This window comes from Netta rufina, assembly GCF_964035555.1.
Source record: "Netta rufina genome assembly, chromosome: 1".
Classification (NCBI taxonomy): Eukaryota; Metazoa; Chordata; class Aves; order Anseriformes; family Anatidae; genus Netta; species Netta rufina.
This window is the reverse complement of record NC_140123.1, coordinates 95,427,683-95,446,910: the sequence shown is the minus strand read 5'-3', so window position 1 is coordinate 95,446,910 and position 19,228 is coordinate 95,427,683. Positions and strand designations below refer to the sequence as shown.

Here is a 19,228-nt window from a genome sequence, read left to right as displayed (position 1 = left end):
AAAGAGTCTCCTAATTGCAGAATGAGAACACTCTGTGGTGCATAATATGATGTATTTTAATATTAATATTTTTGCTTTCCTAGTCATTAGCTGAGCCTGCAAACCTGAGAAATGCTAGGAACGCCATTTTGGAAGAATTGCCTCGTATTATTAATACTATGGCCCTTCTTTGGAGCGTTATAAAGAGGGAAGACTCTCAGAAAAGACCAACTGACTTCTTTGGAACAACTAAAGGCTCTTCCTCAGCGTACTTTAAAGCAACCAAAGTAGGAGTTCTTTTAAACTGCTGTATATCTCATCATCCCTGTCATCTCCTCCCTCACTAGTGCATTTTACATAGAGTTCATAGAAATAGCTTTGCAATTTTCAGAATGATATTGGGGCATAAAGAATTTTTGAAGAACTCTTACGAGCTCCTGACTTGCACAGTATCTACAGTATCTTCCTACAAAAGCAGATTTTTTACATATTCCTTCTGCCCATCCTGGTCCCTTACCTGATCTTTTTATTTATTTATTTGCGTGCATGTGTATGTATGTGGTTTTTTTCTATGAGCTTCTGTTACTAATTGTTGTAGAGCTAAACAGTTGTCTGCACCTTCTGCAGGTGGTAGAGCATCTACCTGAGGGAATAAAAATACTACAGGCTTTTCCCTTTTTCTGTAGATATTAGAAAATTATAGTAGTGAAAAATATGTGTAGGAGAAAAACCAACACAGTAAGTTTTTATATTTTGCAGTCTGTTTTCTAACATACATGCCTCCCTTCTCTAAGAAGGACACGTAACTCATAGGCAAACTAGCAAAACTGGCCTGACTGCTGAACATACAAAGAGATTCTTTTGTTATTGTGTATTTTGTGAACATCTTTGGAAAAGGAAGAATATTTTGAAGACTGAGTTAGCCTTTACCTTCCAAAGTTAAAAGGAATATTTTATTTTTCCCCCCTCTATAGACATTAAGAACTAAAATACTGGACTTCATGAATCCATTGACAGCACAACTTGGAATCCAGTTGATGGCAGCAATTGCAGCAGTGTGGAATAGCAAGAAACCTCATAGGAATCAAAGTAAAATGAAGGTGAAACTAAAGAGAGGAACTCTGGACTTGGTTATAGATAGCTTGATTTTTTTTTTGGTGTTGTTTGTTGGTTTTTTTTTGGTTGGTTGGTTGGTTGTTTTACAAGTGACAAAGGCAAATCTAAAATGTTTTTGTTTATATGTAATTCCACAAAGCATCAGGGCTACAATTAAATCTTAAATAATCAGATAAAAAATTACAATCTAGCAGTTTATTTGACAGTAATAACCATTTTTTTATTCAGTAATGGATTGTAATCTTAGTATTACAACTTGCCAATTTTACTTTAAATATCTTGGATCAGCTCCATTTCCAGAGAAGGTTTAGAGATGTAATATTCCCTGGAACTAAGCATGTATTCAGAGCAGAAGATCTTTCTTTTCTGCTTTTGTTTGGGCATGCTGAAATTCATACAATCATAGAATCATCTGGATTGAAAAAGACCTTCAAGATCATTAAGTCCAACCATCAGCCTGAGCTACCAAGCCGTATCATTAAACTGCATCTCCCTCAGAGCCGTCCTCCTCTCTCTTAAATACCTCTAGGAATGGGGAATCCACCACTTCCCTGGGCAGCCTGCTCCATTGTTGACCACCCTTTCCGAGAAGAAATTCTTCCTAATACCCAGTCTAAGCCTCTCCTGGTGCAACTTGAGTCTATTTCCTCACATCCTACAACTTTTGTCACCTGACAAAAAAGACCAACACCTTCTTTGCTGCAGCCTTCTTTCAAGTAGCTGTAGAGAGCAAAGAAGTCTGCCCTAAGCCTACTCTTCTCCAAACTAACCCCAGTTCCCTCAGTCGCTCCTAATTAAGTCTTGTTTTATAGTCCCTTCACCAGCTCTATTGCTCTTTTCTGCACACGCTTGAGCACCTCAATGTCCTTTCTTTAGTGAGGGCCCCAAACTGAACACAGTACTCGAGGTGCGGTCTCACTGGTGCTGCATATGAGGGGATGATCGCTTCTCGTCCTGCTGGCCACACGATTTCTGATACAGGCCAGGATTGTGAGAAACATCTCAAATAATTTTCTTCAGATAGAGGATTTTCTGTGAAGCTATTTTATTCACAATTGCAATGGCAGGCGTCCTGTCAATCAGGAGAGCATTTTAGTAAGCAAATCATAACCTTTTATTCCCTATTACCCGATGCCTGATCACCTGCCCTGTTTCCTCACTGGCTGAGTACTACAGGTTCACAAGCTACTCGACACTCCTCTATACCATATATATACAATTATCTTTTTTCAACCCTTTAATTTCTCCTTTCTTATGTTTTGAGAACTTGTGATCTTTGTTTTACTGTTCTCACACTGCTCATCCTGTTTTTCTCAAGCTTCTACCTTATTTTGGAACAGTGAGGCCTTCTACTGTCCACTTACCTACTTAGCATTTCTCCTTATTATGACTACACAACTACCTTGGAATACAGAAAAGTAATTCTCTATTGCAAAAACACAACTTTGTTTCTCACAGGATGCCATTGGCTTTCTTTGCCACCTGAACACACTGCTGGCTCATGTTCAGCTGGCTGCCAACCAGCACCCCCAGGTTCTTTTCTGCCAGGCAACTTCCCAACCAGTCTTCCCCAAGCCTATATAATTGCATCAGGTTGTTAGAACCCAGGTGCAGGACCCAGCACTTAATTGTCTTCATGAAGGTGTTGGGAGAAATCTGTCTGTGGGGAGATTTTGCATGGTTGATTTGACTTCTGTCATTTAAGTTTTGTTTAAGTAATGATATTTGAGTTGTTACACGGAAAGCTGCTTTTCAGCTTTGTGGTTTACGTGGTGCAGGGATCTGACAAATGTGGTTTTTGTTTTGTTTCATCAGATTCTTCCAGTGGCTAGCGCATCGCAGCTTATTCTTGTGGACTTAATATGTGCACTTAACACATTGAAAATTGATACCATATTACATCTAGTCAAAGAAGTAGTCAAGAAACCATCACAAATAAAGGGTGAAGAGGTAACCAGGAAGATAATTTTGTTTTCTTAATACATTGGAATAAACCTAGAATAGCATACGTTAGATGTTGTTAGAAGGAAAATTACTTTTTAAGTGTGAAATTTGCTTTTGTTCCTCTTATGTTTTCAAGTATGTGGGTTTCTGTAATCAATCAGTGTAAGTAGATTCTTTTTGCTGGAAAAGTATTTTTGCTATAAAATACCTTAAAAAGGTATTTTAAGGTATAAAACACCTTAAAAAGGTATTTTTGCTAGAAAAGTTGCTGGTAACGAAAAGGTGGAGCGTCCTCTGATATTAGAGATAATGGCTCAGTGACATGTTTCTATTCCTTTACCCTTATCTGAACAGTTAGAAGTACTTTATGCCGACTCTATTTTCCATTTGGCTTTCAAGGAAGACAGTACTGCTGTGATGCATGCCATCATGGGAGTTCATACAGTTCTGAAAAACTGTAGTGGATATCAGAAGTAATGTGACTACTTCTAAACAGGGGTCCTCTATTAGAGCTCAGAATTCCCGTGTAGTGTTGTGTAGATAGTTGTATTGTGGCTGATCACCTGTTGGGAGTACCAGTGGCTTCTTAGAAGGGTTGTTTTCCAGCAGCTTGGGCTTTCTGTTCTTTTGAGAGCAAATAACAGCATTTTTGCTTTTATTTTCCAGAAATCCTCTCTTGTAGATATTCCAATGCTGCAGTTCAGTTATGCTTTCATTCAAAGGTAATTCGGTTATTTAAGATAATTTTCTGTTTTACTTGAAGTATTACAATAACAGCTAGCATTACTATTTTTGCTTTACTTTGATCTTTGAGTCACGATGTCACAGAACACCTTTGCGTCGGAAATAGTTATTGCCACTTCACTGTTAAGTGATGGATAGACGCAGAATAAATGGACTATGACATTTTGTTCCATTAATCTGTTAATAATGCCAGTCTGAAAGTCTCATTTAATACTACTAGAGCAATATACCTCAGACATCCAATTAGCAAGACACTTTTGTTTGAGTTCTTAGGACCTTTCTCCTTACTTGGTCTGTGTTGCCAGATGAATCAATAGAGAATTTGTACATTTCCTTCCTCTTCAGAAAGGCACAATAAAATTGCTATGGCTGCAGTCTGCGCTGGGTATTTAGCAGATCAGACAGCTGATTGGAAATACTCCTTTAATCAAAACTTTTCCTCCTATACTTGCCTTTTCTTGTATGGATTTATTAGACTGTACAATGTACTGTATGCAATAAGCTATGGAGATAAAGTAAGCTGGCAGGCAGTGGAGTTAGCTAAACTTTATGCTTTTTCTTTCCCCTGGAGAACCACCACTTTCACAGTGCTGGCATACTGCACGTGCTGCTAGCATCTACTGATGCTAGCACACACATATGGCGTGTGGCACCAGGGCCTTACACCATACTGCTGGATCAGTTAGGAATGTGCAGTATTTGAAGGACTGATATTGATGGAAGCTTTTGGGCCACCAAGTTACACATGTATGTTGTTTTCTGCTTTAACTCTTAACTTCTGACTTGGGTGTGTTTGGTGTGCTTTTTTTGGTAGACTGCCTGTCTCAGCCTTGCAGGAGAACTTCCAGTCCTTATTAGGACTTCTGAAGGAGTCTGTGCAGTTGAACTTGGCTCCTCCTGGGCACTTTCTGCTTCTCAGGTACTGCATAAGAGAGAAGAAGGCTTATTGATGTACCAGTTAGACCTATCCAATTGCTAACTCAGATTGAATTGATTTTCCCACAGTACTCTGAATGACTTTGTGACTAGGACACCTACGCTAGAAAACAAAAAAGACCAAAAAGACTTGCAGGTACAGTCTATACGTGTATAACTTTTTCTTCCAGTTCATACATCTGGCTCCGTTTACCTAAGTAAAAGTGGAGATGGCCTAATGTGTACTTTGTATCCAAGTTCACCTGTCTTTTTAGAATGTTTGAATGTGCATTCACATGTTATAACTTACACCCAGTAAATACGGGGAAACTGAAATATGGGAGACATGATGCATGGAGTGTCTCTAACAAAATGTTATCAAAAATGCATGAAAACACAGTGGCAGCTGTGGACTGTTCAAAGCTGTTTTCCCAGGATGATTATATGATTTTTCTCAGAGTTTAAATCAAAACATAAATCTGCTGGTCAGGAGTGCAAGTCATGCGTGTAAGTATTGAAATCTCAAAACTAAAATTAGTAGCATAATTTATCCTTGCAGCTCATAGCTGGATTTGGCAATGTAAATGACTATTGGCTCACGTTTCTGTAAAGAAGGAGTGGGGTAGAGCAAGGTTTTCTACCAACTGTGGTTTCACTAGAACAATTTAAGCATTACCCATGTAGATGCAGTTTTGGTTTTGAGCCAACCTAACACTTTTTATGAGGTGAGACAATGTTATGGCCTCTGTGTGCCAACACTTTTTTGACTCTCCACTTCTGCTTCAGAGACTGGCCAGCGAAATGGCAGTCATTATAAAACGGACTGTTTTGCCATCTTATCTTTTAGCCTCTTCACACGTGATCTCTGCTTTCATTTGGATACTTGGAATTTGGTTTCCCTAGAGTGACCAGCTTTTCATTTCACTTGGAATAAAATGTGCTAAAATGTGACTGTGAATATAGTTTGATGCAATGTCTGTCTTACCCCTATCATAAAGAATTAAATATGGACAGATGAATTTCCATAAAATGGAACTCAGCCTCACTTAATGCTCTCTAAATTTGAAAGGAAGAAAAAGGAACTAACAGGTTTCAAAACAAGACAGACATTTGCATGCCATTTCTGAGGGGCTGAACAATTCAGATCATGTCTTTGATGGATGACATCTAATGCAGAAAGAGTGTAGGGACTGATGCTGAACAGACACTGTATTAGTGGTAATGACTTGTGTGGAAAATCATTACCAAAACTTCCATGCTAATCTAACTTATTTTTTTTTCCTGCTTCCCATTTTCATGCCTTGCTTTATTTGAAGTGAGCAGTAGTTTATCTTGAGAGTGCATATTGGTAAATAGATCAGAAAAGTATTTATGTTTCTAAGAGATAAAAGTGCCTACTTTTGATCATCCTCACAAGTTCCATGTAAAAAAGGACTTCACTGGATTGCCCAGGTAACAGTAGGCTTCATCTGATTGTCCGGCTTCATCATATTGTCTGGTTATTTTATAGGAGGTGACCCAAAAAATTTTGGAGGCTGTAGGGACTGTTGCTGGTTCTTCTCTGGAACAGACCAGTTGGCTGAGTCGTAACTTGGAGGTGAAAGCTCAGCCTCAGATTTTACCAGATGAGTTCAACGTTGAAGATATGAATGGTAATGTGATTTTATCTGACTTTCAATTGCTTTCTCTCTTCTGCTTAAGTCAGTAAAGAGTACAATGTGTCAGTGTGTAGTTTGCATGAGAATGAAGTAATATAGATGAAAAGTGAAAGTAAAAATATTCATTGCCCTCCACTAACAGTGCCAACATAAGTGGGTTTAATAAATACCTACATACTGTATGTAATAGAGAGGAGAACTTACCACAGGTGCATGCAGTACGTGGGACAGAACAGCACGAGGCATGAAGGATGGCATTGTGGCAAGACGCTCAGGAGCATTTCATTGTAATACAAGCATGCAAGGAACAGTTCTGTTTGGGAAGAAAATTAGCAAACCGCAAAATTTAACCATGTCATGTCTGAAGTCAAAACTAAACCATTGATTTTGCCTCTTGTAGATACTTCAGTGGCACCATCGTCAATGGTTTCTGCCTCTGCTCCTTCAATATACAGCGTCCAAGCTCTCTCACTCCTTGCAGAAGTAAGTAGGATCCAGAGTTCCAGTTGCTGTTCTCATCCATGGTTATTTATTGATATTATTGAGCAGAGGAATACATTAGGTTTTTCTGGTAAACTAAATGGGAGCTTAAAAAAAATGAGCTTAAATATTTAATGAGGCATCTCACATGTGCACACATCCTATCTTGAAACATAGCATGTTTTTCCCCTTTGTGAGAAACCTACCATAGGTTTAATGAGACATTATTTTCATTTTTAAGGTTCTTGCTTCTCTTTTGGACATGGTTTACCGGAGTGATGAGAAGGAGAAAGCTGTGCCATTGATTTCCCGTCTACTATATTATGTATTTCCTTATCTACGCAACCACAGGTGACTTCTCTCTCGGCACATCTGGTTTTTATTACGTCTGATTTTGACCACACTGTAGGACTTCTGCTCTTCTTCTCAGCAGTGCTTAATATAGTCAAGGGGAACTGTAAGAGTTGGAGAGCTGAAGTACAAAGTCTCATACAAATAATTTTCTAATTTAGTCACCAGCTGTATGGAACAGGCAAGCATGTTGTCCCCTTACTGTATCTTCCTGTACCATGATCTTTTGATCTAGAAAATTATCCGTAGTGTCACTAACAAGTGAAGGTTTCACCAAGGAAGGGAAACTTCCTTTATGAGCCATAGTCCTGTAAAACTGTGCTCAGAGCCTGCTGTCCTGAATGATACCCCAGAGGAGCTTCTTTCTCTGCTCACTATGGAAGATCTAGGGAATGAGGCATAGTCAGTTTACTATGATGGTGGTGAGGCGCTGGCACAGGTTGCCCAGAGAAGCTGTGGATGCCCCATCCCTGCAGGTGCTCAAGGCCAGGCTGGTTGAGGCTTTGGGCAACCTGGTGTGGTGGGAGGTGTCCCTGCCCGTGGCAGGGGGGTTGGAACCAAATGGTCTTTGAGGTCCTTTCCAACTCAAACCATTCTGTGGTTCTGGCATTTGAATGATGAGCCATCCTCCACAACAGGGTAATACAAAACTTCCTTTTTGGGAGCGTATCTTGTACATTGAGTAAGTTTACACTCTGCCCAACCAAACTCATGTAGCAATAGCAGACATTGCTGGGTTTTGCATTGAGCTATGTCTCTGTGCTTTTAGAATGATTTTCTTGACCATTCTCTTTGCTGTAATGGACAAATGGAATTCAGGGTAATGCTTGATGACTGTGTTTACATTAGCAATTTTGTTAGAGCAGTAGTTTAGTTTTGAAGTGAATGCTGTGATTTGTCTCCATTTGGAGGGCCTTGACTGCATCCCTTCTCAACTAAAAGTCGTACTCCTGTTAGTTTGAGTGCCACCACTCTAACCTGAAACCTGAGTTTCGCCATGGTCAGAGCAGCTGCTGTAGCCAAGATTTCCAGGAAGGTCTGGTGTATGTGTCCTCTGCAGAATAAAGGTGCCAGAGGACAAGCATCAGTTCATGGAGGGTCCCTTCTCCGTGCTCCTACCAGTTTACACTTGGGCCCATTACACCTTCACTGTTGTGCCTTACTGAGCCTATTGACCAGTTTGGAAACTTAATTTTGGGGAAGTTTTGAACCACACCTGTAGTGGAGACAGGCAGTGCTGTGGTATGTCTAATCCAAAACCGTCTCCCTAGACAAGGAACACTGGAAAAGTGAGGAGCTTCTGTATAAACTGTTTTGATCAACTGATCTCCTACTGCTCTGAGTTATGAGCTAATGCAGACATAGCCTACCTGTTACTGAGATAATCTGGTTAGAAGTTCTGGGGATCCCAGTTAGTTTTCTGAGTACATAAATTTAACTTTTTAAAGATTGATATTTATTATTATTGTTCTCTTCCCCCAGTACCTACAACATTCCTAGTTTTCGTGCTGGTTCTCAGTTGCTTGGTTCATTGAGTGGATATGCCTACACCAAGCGAGCCTGGAAAAAAGAAGTTCTCGAGCTGTATATGGATCCAGCTTTTTTCCAAATGGACACTTCATGCAACCAGTAAGACATGAGACCGTAGCGCTCCAAGACTCTATTCTATGATTTGCAAAGGAAGGCTTAAAGGGTTACGGGCTAGTATTGAAAATTCTCTTTAGTGCATTCTTACAGAATTGAGTAACGTTAAAAATGTGACTCAACAACTTACTATACTAAATGGATTATAAGCACTTAAAATTTCTTTATTGTGCAGAAGAAAAAATGTGTCTCATTCTGATAACTCCCCTTAGTGATTTGAGAACCACATATAATAGAGCAGAAGGACGTAGAATGTAGTATGTGTTAAAATCCGTAAGATACTCCATTCTGAATACACTTTGGAAACTGTTTCCTGGTATGAAATGTTTGACAAAATGTTTTGAGGTGAATCAACACCAGAGCTTTCTCTGGTTGTCTAATTCCTTCTATATCTTATACAGTTGGAGATCCATTATTGATCATCTTCTAACACACGAGAAAACTATGTTTAAAGACTTGATGAGTAAGTACTAGCTACTTTTGACTTATTTCTACATTAATTTGAAATGTATTTGCTTTTCAGCTGTTGTATTTTTAATAATGTACTGATAAAATGCAGACAGTGCTACAGCTGCATAATTGATTGTTAACAACTTTATTCTCTGCTAAAAACTAAACTGACTAAGTTTGCTAAATTGACTCTGAATTTTGGTAACATTTAAAATATACCATAAGTAGTTTTGTTCAACAAACATTAATATTGAACTCCTACAAGCACATTTGACCATAATTATAAGTTCTTGAAGTATGACTAGCAGTTGTTAGAAAAGCAAGGAGACTTTGGCTAATTTTGCATGCATCTGTGTACTGCATAGTGCTGCAGGAATACAGTGCACCTGTGCAACAAACCTTTGAGCAACATGCTTTGATCTATAATTCAGGCTTGAGGACAGTGCAGATTAAGTTCTTGGGGAAGAGGTGACTTAGGACCCCTTGAATTTGCCTGAAGCTTTGAAAGAAGCAACAGCTTTTGTCCCTTTTCAGACCTTTTAAGAGAGTAGTTGAAGGGTTACAATGCAAAACTGTTCATTTTAAATAATATATATTTTTTAACTTACTGTCTCAGTTTCTGCTCAGTACGTCTTGAGAGCACTCCTCTCTGGATTTAAGAGGCTGAAAAGAGAAGGAGATTCATGCATATTAGGACAGACAGGGCCTGAAAATACTGGGTAGCCTCATTTGAGCTGCGGTGTTTTCTTCATGTAATTTTCCCACTAGTGTGAGTGGATCTGGATCAACACCAATATATTATTCCAATCTGTAGACCTAAAGAGAATTTATATTTTTAAAGTATCTCAGGACACTGAAATTATTTTAATCCCAAATCACAAGAAGTTTTTATATGGTAGATAAGAAGTAATTCTTGTATGTTCTAGATATGCAGAGCAGCGCCTTAAAACTCTACCCAAGTATTGAGCAAAAAGCAATGTTGTTAAAGCGGCAAGCTTTTGCTGTCTTCAGTGGAGAAACTGATCAGTATCATCTCTATCTTCCCTTAATACAAGGTAAAATTTGTGGTCTTTTCATCTGCCTTTTTTATTCAGCTGTAATACATACATAAATTGTGTAAGAAAGGAATGTCATACTTCCGTTTTTTATAAAAAGTTCTTAACAAAATTTATAATACGGTGAATCTCTGAATTCTACCAAAAACAGTCTCATTAAGAGAGAGACAGGAATCTGCATACCCAAAGCCTTTGGCCTACAAATATAAATGGAAACAGGATTATTTTGTGGCAGTCTACCAACTTCTCTTGTGTTATTGTTCCCCTCAAATGTCAGTTTTGACATAATTTTGTCCAATATAAAAACCCCCTCTGTTTTCAGACTTCTTCTGAATGACATACTTGTTACTAGAGTGCAAGGGACTGAAACTGAAAGCAAAAATTCTATCTTGTCGCGTTCTGTATTTTTGATTTCCTGGAACAATGTGTGTTCAAGAAAATAATACTGTTTTTTTTCTTCACTTTTTGAATGTTTGTTTCAGAACGACTGTCTGAGAACCTCCGGGTTGGACAGACTTCACTAGTTGCTGCACAGATGTTTCTCTTCTTCAGAGTTCTTTTGTTAAGGATTTCTCCTCAACATCTAACCTCATTGTGGCCAATTATGGTGACTGAATTGGTAAGAAATAAGTAGTAACTTGAAACTAATTTGTCTTTGTTTGCATTTTGTCTTTTTCTTCTTCTCAGATATACCCATTGTTTGAAAAAGGAAATGTTTTCAGAGGTCTACATTAGTTTGATGATTTGGGAAAATAATTAACCTTGTCCTTAGGAAATACATTTTTGACTGATGTTGCTGTTGTTGCTAATGTAGTGTCTTGCATGACTTAACTCGTTTCAAGTCATGAAAGTAAACCAAGAGCCTGCTATTCCTTTTATTACTTACACTACTATGTGAAGCATATCTTTTAATGATTGAGTTGTATGAACATTTTGGCATCCCCATAACTTATTTATTTTTTTAAAGATTCAGACATTCCTACAACTGGAAGAAGATTTAACTGAGGAAGATGAACCATCAAAGTAAGAATTACCATTTCCCTGATGAAAGCTTGTGAAACTCGTTAAAGCTGTTAGCAATTGTGCTTGTTCTGTATGTACTTTTTAAAAATTTTTCCTCAGGGATAGGAAGGAGACAGCAGGGTGTTTGTAATTGCAGTTGTGTATTTCTGGCACTAGTGAATCAGTTTAGGATTTTTTTCCAGCAGCTAAAATAGTTCTAGATGCAAAGAAAGGTACTTAATAGTTGCATACAAAACTAGAAGAGATGCCAAGTAAGTGTTTTGGATATTTTAACATTTTGACGTTTTTTTCTGAATATTTTAGATACCAGTTCTCTGCTTACAGCCTCTTCTTATATTAATCCCAGTATTAATACAGATAAAAAAATAAGGCTTTTGTTGCACATAGGTACACGTGCACATTTGTGTAAATGTAGATGTTTTCCTTTAGCTTAATGAAAAATGTTGGATTTGTGTTTTAATTGTGCATTTCTCAATTGTAACTAACACAGAAGCAACAGCAAAATAAGCAAACATAAAGTCTCAGGTGATGGCAGTGGACCTGACATCCAGCAGAATGAGCTATCCTTGTACTTATCAGCTTGTAAGTTTTTGGACACAGCACTTTCATTTCCACCCGACAGGATGCAGTTGTTTCAAATGTAAGTCTTCTAATTACTTAAGTGGTCTGCAAGTCATGTCTGTTCTTGTCCTTTAAAGTAATTTCAGATATATTTTTTTCTAGAGGTAATTTTTCCATTTGTTCTTTTTACAAGTGCAAACACTGAAGCAAGGATAAAAGTAATTTGGGGTATTTAGGAAAACACTTTGGTCTTGTCAGCGTAAGAGGATTTTGCTTCGTTTGAAGATTCCCTCACACAGAAAAATGTAGAGAAGAGAAAAACAGAGATTGCTCTTTGTTTTCCCTTTGCGTACACTTGGGATTTTTTTGGAGCTGGTTGCATTTAAGTACTGACATGATAGTAACTTGCCTGTTCATTAAGTTTGGCTCTGGTAATAGCATAACATTATACGTATGACAGCTCATTCTGTGAACAAACCAGTGCTCTGCTAAACTACATGTGATTCAGATGGAATTGTTCTACCTGTTTTCTTACCAATGTATTCCATTTGTTTCAGGTACAAATGGGCATTCGTCCCAGAGGTGGACACAGAGTCATCTGATGTGACTTCTCATTTTGTAGAAAATCATCAAGAATGCAGACCACATATAGTAAGAATCATGGATCTGCTAAAGAAGAAATACAGGGTAAAGAAAAAATGCTTTACTTGAGTCCTTTTTTTTTTTCTTTCTTTTGAGGCTGTTAATGTACTTTTCTAAATAAGTGGTAAGCTTATAAGTTAGGCAAGAGGTTTTTAGATATTATAATAATATTCCTGGGGCTTTTAAAAATATATCTGCTTGCTTTCATAAATAGATCTTGAAGATGTCAGATTTCTTTTGAGTGTGGAGTGGCAATTTTCCTTGTTCCCTTAAATCTGCCCACGGGTTTGAACAATTTGTCTCAGACAGACAGGACTGGTATTTATAAAAACAGCACGCTGTTCTTTGGCAAAAATAAAAATGTTTACCATAATAGCATTTTAAATTACCATTAATGTTTAGGATTAGGATTAATCCTAATCCTAAAATTTAGCATTAGGATTGATACTTACAGAAAAAAGGAAGAGGGGCATCACTTGGTATTTATTAGAGTTAACTCTGTATTCTGCAGCTGTTTGATAGGGGCTTCTAAAGTCTAGTCTAGATTGGCAGTATTCTGAAAATGTAAGACTTCCATTTAATGGCAGCTCAAACCTGAACGTAAAAATAACTCAGTATACCATCTATACAATTTGTATTGTGATAGAGCTGTAGGCTGTGGATCTCTCAGTATAAAAACAAGCATATAGTACAGGCTTCAAATAAGCCATATTTAGTAGAACATTGTGTCAGTGCAGAAATGTTGGTAAACCTTGGTTTGCATACTTGCAGGAAAAAAACAACACTAATGAGGGAATTTCCAAGAGGCACAAATTTCCTCTTTTGACCTTCCGCACAATATCAAGCATCACCCAGCTTATGCCCTTCTTCAAGACTCTGTGTTGTGCATTTACAACGAATGGAAGTGAATCCCAGCATTCACATACTTCTGCGTCTCTCTCTGTGGACTATGTTGGCAGTAATGGCATAAAGATCTTGCAACAGCTTGAAGAGAGCGTTGAATGTGACTTCGTTGAAAACATGGAAAGTTAAGCTGCATGTCAGACACTTCGCTCGTGGTGGATAAATAGCGAAAAAGCAAAAACAAATTGCAATTCTTCTTTTCACCAGTTTTGAAACTACATTTGGGATTTCTTCCTGCTTTTCTACAGTGTACTTCTTTCCAGTTGGTGTTAAAAAGCGGGATTCTTCAGTTTCTGGGGAGGTGGGAAGGAGGAAGTGCAGTGTAGTGGTAATTTACCATAGTTACTGTTTTCTTTTCCGTGTTTTCAATGTGAAGGATTAAAAAGATTGTAAATAATGGAAGAATATTTTTGAGTTGGTGAAGGTAGCAACTGTACCATTTATCCAGTAACTTCTCAAGTAAGTATGTTAAACTACTTTTGGAACTGTGTTCTGAAAGTAAATTTGAGAAAAAACTAATATTGCATGTCAGCATACAATCAGTTTGCAGAAGAGCCATTTCATGATGTTAAAGCCCCCTTCTATTACGCCTTTAACTTGTCCTAACGCTTACCAACTTCTAAACGAATAATTTAAATTTGAAGCAGGTGTATTTTATAAGCCTTTGCATTGTGCAAGTAACTGCAAGCTTACCATGTTTGTAATTTCAGCTTTGTATTATAATAGCATTCTTCAGGATTAGTGATTCCTAAATAAAAAGCAAACACATGCATAAAAGGCAAACCTATGCAGTAACATTTTATAATTTGCACTACTTTGAGGGCTTTTGATTTTTATTTGTTTATTAAGACTATTCTAATTCAGTTTTTAAGTGAAAGAACTTTTGTTCTTTCAGCGTCTAAGATCACTTTGCGACTTGTGAAATGCAGTTAAATGAAGATAATCCTGTAAAAAATATAAATTGCTGTAGACTGACAGCCTAATTAAAGTGAAAAGAAAAATCATTTTTTAAAGGACACTTTTTATACAAACGGGTGTATTTGGCTGTTCCTAGGTGTTAACGGAGGTAGGGAGGTCATTCTCAGTGTCATGACTACAGTATTGTTCCCTTTGCAGCTTCTTTTGGTGCTGCACTGCTTCCATCATCCAGGATGTGGAAAAGGGTGATTAGTTCTGTCACCAAACAGTGAGAAGGTGAACTCCACTGAATTTTCATATTTAGTGGCTTTTGTGACTGAATTTGCAATGCTGATTTGTCTAAGAGGGAAGTTTGTCATAGTTTTTGTGGTGAAAAGCTTTGTCTGCTCTTTTATTTAAACACCTTTGTTTCTAGAGAAATGGGTTTGTTAGATATGCCTGCAGACTGGTACGTGCTTCTTGTTTTATTTGGAACAACTGAGGTAAATGTACTTGGTGTTGGACTTCATCATTATTGTTTTATTTTTTTTTATTATTAAAAAAAAAAAAAGGGACATGCCAAATGAATGTGTTAATGTCACTGGGTCATGAGGTCAGGGATTTTTGCAAAACTCACACGAGAAAGATGAAATGTTGTTCTGCAGTGTTTTTTACCTACAGATGTATGAGTCCATCTTTGGATTATAAACTAAAACTATGAAGTGCTGAACGTGCTTTACTGTGATAATACTGTAATGCTGTATGAAGGTAACATTGTAACAGGCTTATGCTAAACTTAGTTTCTGTGAATTTTTACAGTAAGGAAAGTAATGGATGAGTGTAATATTGTGTAGTCAGTAGACTAGGAATGTGAATTACTTGTTTTCATGTAATTTATTAAGAATCTAATGCTGTTGGAATAAGCACAAGTGCAAAAAATTGTTTTTAAGTATCACTTGAAAGTTGGAGCAGATATTTTTTAAATAATTTTGTTCATTACTTTCATAAATATAGTGATTTTTTTAAAAAAGAATATTGCTGATACTCAGGATGACTTGGTAGTTTTACTTTCATCTTTCTGTTGGTTGCATTCCATACTTAGGGAGTTCTTTTAAAATTCTGATGATCTGCTGCCAAATCTGCTGTTAAAAATCTAAGACAACTTTTTGCCACTGAACCTTTTGCTTTGTGTTCTCCTGTAAGCTATAAACCTGTGTCTTCACTTAGTTTCCTTGCTAACTAAAGGTGGTGAAGCAGTAACTTGGAGGGTTTTGTCATCTTTCCCTTTGAAAGGGAATGTCCCATTCTGGCTGCCTGTACTTGGGACGTGCAGGGGATCAAACATCAGTTACTCCTCTGCCCTGCCGCCCAGGCTGTGGTGGTGAGCATTAAAACTAGAATCTGTGACCTAGGAGTGTAGAACTCCCTGACTTCTAAGATGATGTTACCTTCTACAAAAATACCACCTGCTTCTTCTCTCTTGCCTTCTGTGCGTACTTTTGCCTTTGTTCTGTGGTTCTGGAGATCGCTGCTTTAAATGGCCTCAGATATTTGGCTTGCAGAAGCATTTCACTGAAGCAGAATCTAATTCATCAGAGGAAAAAGACTTTTAAAACTTACTAAATAAGCTGATCTTGTGTGTGGGCAAGGAGGAAAGGGCTCTAACTAAAACAGTCCTACTTGGGTGGCAGAAGCTTGCAGTTAAAGTTATCTCTAACAGTGTAACTTTATTCCTCTTCTACATGGGGCTGTCTGTAGCCATTTTAATTTTAATACTACGTCTGTTAAATCCACAGCAAGGAGGAGGTTGTACTACTCTAAAACTGGTACCACCACCACAGCTGTCTGAGTTGACCATGGATACATCTGAAAAACTTTAGCCTCAAACTCAGTACCAAGAGTTGGAGAGGAAATGCCTCTTCTGTGTTGTGTAGTTTTTGCTTGTTTTCAGAATAACTAAGCTTAGCTTTCCCTCTTGGATACTTCAGCTTTGGGTTAGCATAGCAGCAGTGCATGATACATAGAGGGGAAAAGTATTTAAATATTCACAAGAGTTTCCTTTTCCTGAAGGGAAGAAAAATACAGTTGGTGCAGCCAAGATAACTGCCAAAGAATAGCAGACCTTTAAATACAGAGCATTGAATAATGGTTAAGTGTGTTCAATACTACATTTGAATGTAATTCTTCTAATAATATTAAATGTTATTTTGAAATACCTCTTCAAATGCAGTCCTCATTTTAAGACTACCTTTACTGCTCACAGACCATCTTTATTTTTTTTCTGACTCTGTAAAAGCTCTCGAATTCGCTCTCAGTGCGTGTTGGCTTAGTCTGGATCCCTACAGCTGTGTCTCTGGGCTGGCCCATGCACATCCCCACAGGGAAGGACTGTACCACCACCTCCCGAGTCTTCTCATCACAAGCCCCTCTGATGTCCCCATCATTCACATTCCTGAACTTTCCACCCTGGGATCCCAGTCCTGTGCTGCTGGGACAAGTTTCCAGGATTTCTGCACCTTGAAGAAGCAAGTGGAGCTAGCAGATGAAGGAAGTTGCTGCTGCAGAATCAGAGGATTGCTGACCAAGCGGCTGACAGGCACTGACCGCCTGTTCGGAGGAAGTGCCTCTCCCCAGGGAGTCAGGGGCTGCTGCTGCAGAGTGCATTTGTTCTCTGTGCACCACTGATTTCAGAGTTTCAGGCTCAGTGTGTTCATATGTCCAGGTTAAATGCCCTGAAGGTACTGTCTCTTCATTTGAAAGGAAGAGAACTCTTCTGTACAAATGAGCTTGAGAAGGTCTAAGGCTAGAGAAGTATGGTTTCAAGGACTTTGATGTATAAGCTGCTTTTCAGATTTCACTTTCTCCTGAGTCTTTGCATACCTTTCATAAGGTAGAGCAATGTATCTTGCACCTGAAAAGCTACTAATGTTCAGTTACTGCAATGATTTTCTAAATATCCAGTGTATGTTGCATGTTTGCTGAGGAAGGCTGTAGTGTAGACTGATTTAGTAATACTGAGGCACTGAATGCCTCCTAAGTACCTGCTTAATCAAATAAAAATCAGCAGGGCTGGTCATTTAGGTTTGGCACACCTCCATCTTTTGCAATTACTATCCCAGGGCAGCTTATCCACTTATTAAACGATAGCTGTATCCCAATGCTTGGTTTCCAAAAATTCAGCAGGAGCTAATGGCAGCCGTGACTGCCCAGCAGACCAGGTCTCTTGGTTCTGCTCCTGCAAACAAGGCAGGAGCAGGCTGATGGCAAAAAATGGTTGTTCGAAACTGACGGCACTTCCAGGTAGAGGAGCCTGAGGTGTTTTCCATGATAACTCCCAGAGCAGGGGCTTTCACTGCAACCCCAGGGCTGCCAGTAATCTCCTTTATGTTTATGAGAAGGCTTGCTAGGCCCCACCTCAAAAATTAAAAAAAATAATCATTAATTATAGGCTTTTGTTGGAGAAAGCAGGGGAAAGCATTTGAAGGTCTTCTGAAGGCTTTTCCTCAGCTAAGGGTGAGTGGCCTGTCAGGTTTCAGTCACCATGAATTGCTGTATCTCAGGCTTTTATTTTGAACCTTTTCTCCTGTGATGTGTACCTATATCTGTGGGTGGGTGTTTGTTTTTCTCTCCAACCACAATAATAGCACCTTTCTAACAGCAGAAATTTGAGATTATGGAATGAAAACCTGGGAGGATGACAAAGGGAGCTGGAGAGCAACACCCAGCTTGATTACAATAGCCACCAGGGAGCTTCCCAGCTATAAAAGCATGTAAAACAATCAGTTATTTAAAGTTCTCCAGGAAGAAAATTAGTAGTCTGGACTCAAGGTAAGTAGCTATGTGCTGCTCAAAATACCTGCAAATGGCTGAAACAGAGTAACTTTGATGAAACACCTGAGGAATTTTCTGTGGGTAAATAGTACATGAAGTATGAATTCTGGCCTCTAGTTCTCTTGCATTTTGCAGATGTTACCTGTGTGCCACTTGATAGAATACAGGTGGTGCTAAACCTTCAATCAGGGAGGCTCGTGCTGAGTGTCTTTCTTAATTGTCTGACTTATTTCATAAATAAAGGCACTGGAATTTGACCTCAGTGCTGTCTTTGACAAACACAGGCCCGACCCAGTGGAAAAGGGGGAAGGGAGCTGTGCAATCTTTGTTATGCAAGTGTATCTGACAGACCAGCTGCGGCGAGCAAGGGCAATCAAAGCCATCTGATCAAACTTTTGGTCCTTATCGTGCATGCTGGGGCTTGCAGCTGAGCTTGTTCTGCTGGGCAAAAGCAAACAGTTGCAGGTCACAACTCTATTACTCCATCCCAATTATGCCTTTAGAGGGTGTGCTCACCAGCTAACCAGAATTACACTTCTGATCGGGTCAGAACAGATGCGATGCGATGCTACAGCTGCAGGAGAGAGTGTGGAGCAGCAGCGCAGCAGCCTCTGCTGCTATGAATTCTGCACTTGCAGCCTTTACCTTTGGGGTTTTCTAGGACTTGTTCCTTCCTAGGCTGTAGATAAGGAGCACAGCAAAACACCCCAAGGAGAGGCAACACCTGGGTTACCAGACTTAGGGGGATCTGATAGATATGGAAGCTTCAGGCAGCATCTTTCTTTTACTATAAATCACACCTTTATTAGTAACATTTTGCTGACTCGGTGGGGTCTTTAGGTCATGTGGGCGTGTGTTTTTTTAACTATTAGGGCCAGAAAAGCTTCACGAAGTTAGCTGTTTTTACTCGGAGGAAAAAGGGCGGCAGTGTCAGAAACGGGCATTTCACACAGGCAGGGGCGGCTGGGGCTGGTCGGGAAACGAGGGCACGAAACGTTTGGGGCAGCTCTGCCCCAAAACAGGGAGGAAAAACAA

General features: G+C 38.9%; 1 protein-coding gene across 2 annotated transcripts in view; it reads left to right on the top strand.

Moving 5' to 3' along the window:
- Window positions 1-16,489, top strand: part of DOP1B (DOP1 leucine zipper like protein B) — a gene marked incomplete at its 5' end in the record, with an annotated part of 43,433 nt that extends 26,944 nt beyond the window's left edge. For both annotated transcript variants that reach the window (XM_084290886.1, XM_084290885.1), the window contains 17 exons: window positions 84-266; window positions 954-1,079; window positions 2,911-3,045; window positions 3,706-3,761; window positions 4,598-4,702; window positions 4,789-4,855; window positions 6,209-6,350; window positions 6,757-6,839; window positions 7,078-7,187; window positions 8,670-8,816; window positions 9,233-9,294; window positions 10,208-10,336; window positions 10,819-10,955; window positions 11,304-11,359; window positions 11,850-11,999; window positions 12,478-12,607; window positions 13,334-16,489. In XM_084290886.1, coding sequence (XP_084147012.1) covers window positions 84-266; window positions 954-1,079; window positions 2,911-3,045; window positions 3,706-3,761; window positions 4,598-4,702; window positions 4,789-4,855; window positions 6,209-6,350; window positions 6,757-6,839; window positions 7,078-7,187; window positions 8,670-8,816; window positions 9,233-9,294; window positions 10,208-10,336; window positions 10,819-10,955; window positions 11,304-11,359; window positions 11,850-11,999; window positions 12,478-12,607; window positions 13,334-13,594 — 2,079 coding nt within the window. In that variant the 3' untranslated portion in view covers window positions 13,595-16,489. The remainder of the gene's footprint in view (window positions 1-83; window positions 267-953; window positions 1,080-2,910; window positions 3,046-3,705; window positions 3,762-4,597; window positions 4,703-4,788; window positions 4,856-6,208; window positions 6,351-6,756; window positions 6,840-7,077; window positions 7,188-8,669; window positions 8,817-9,232; window positions 9,295-10,207; window positions 10,337-10,818; window positions 10,956-11,303; window positions 11,360-11,849; window positions 12,000-12,477; window positions 12,608-13,333) is intronic.
- Between the last annotated feature and the right edge of the window lie 2,739 nt (window positions 16,490-19,228).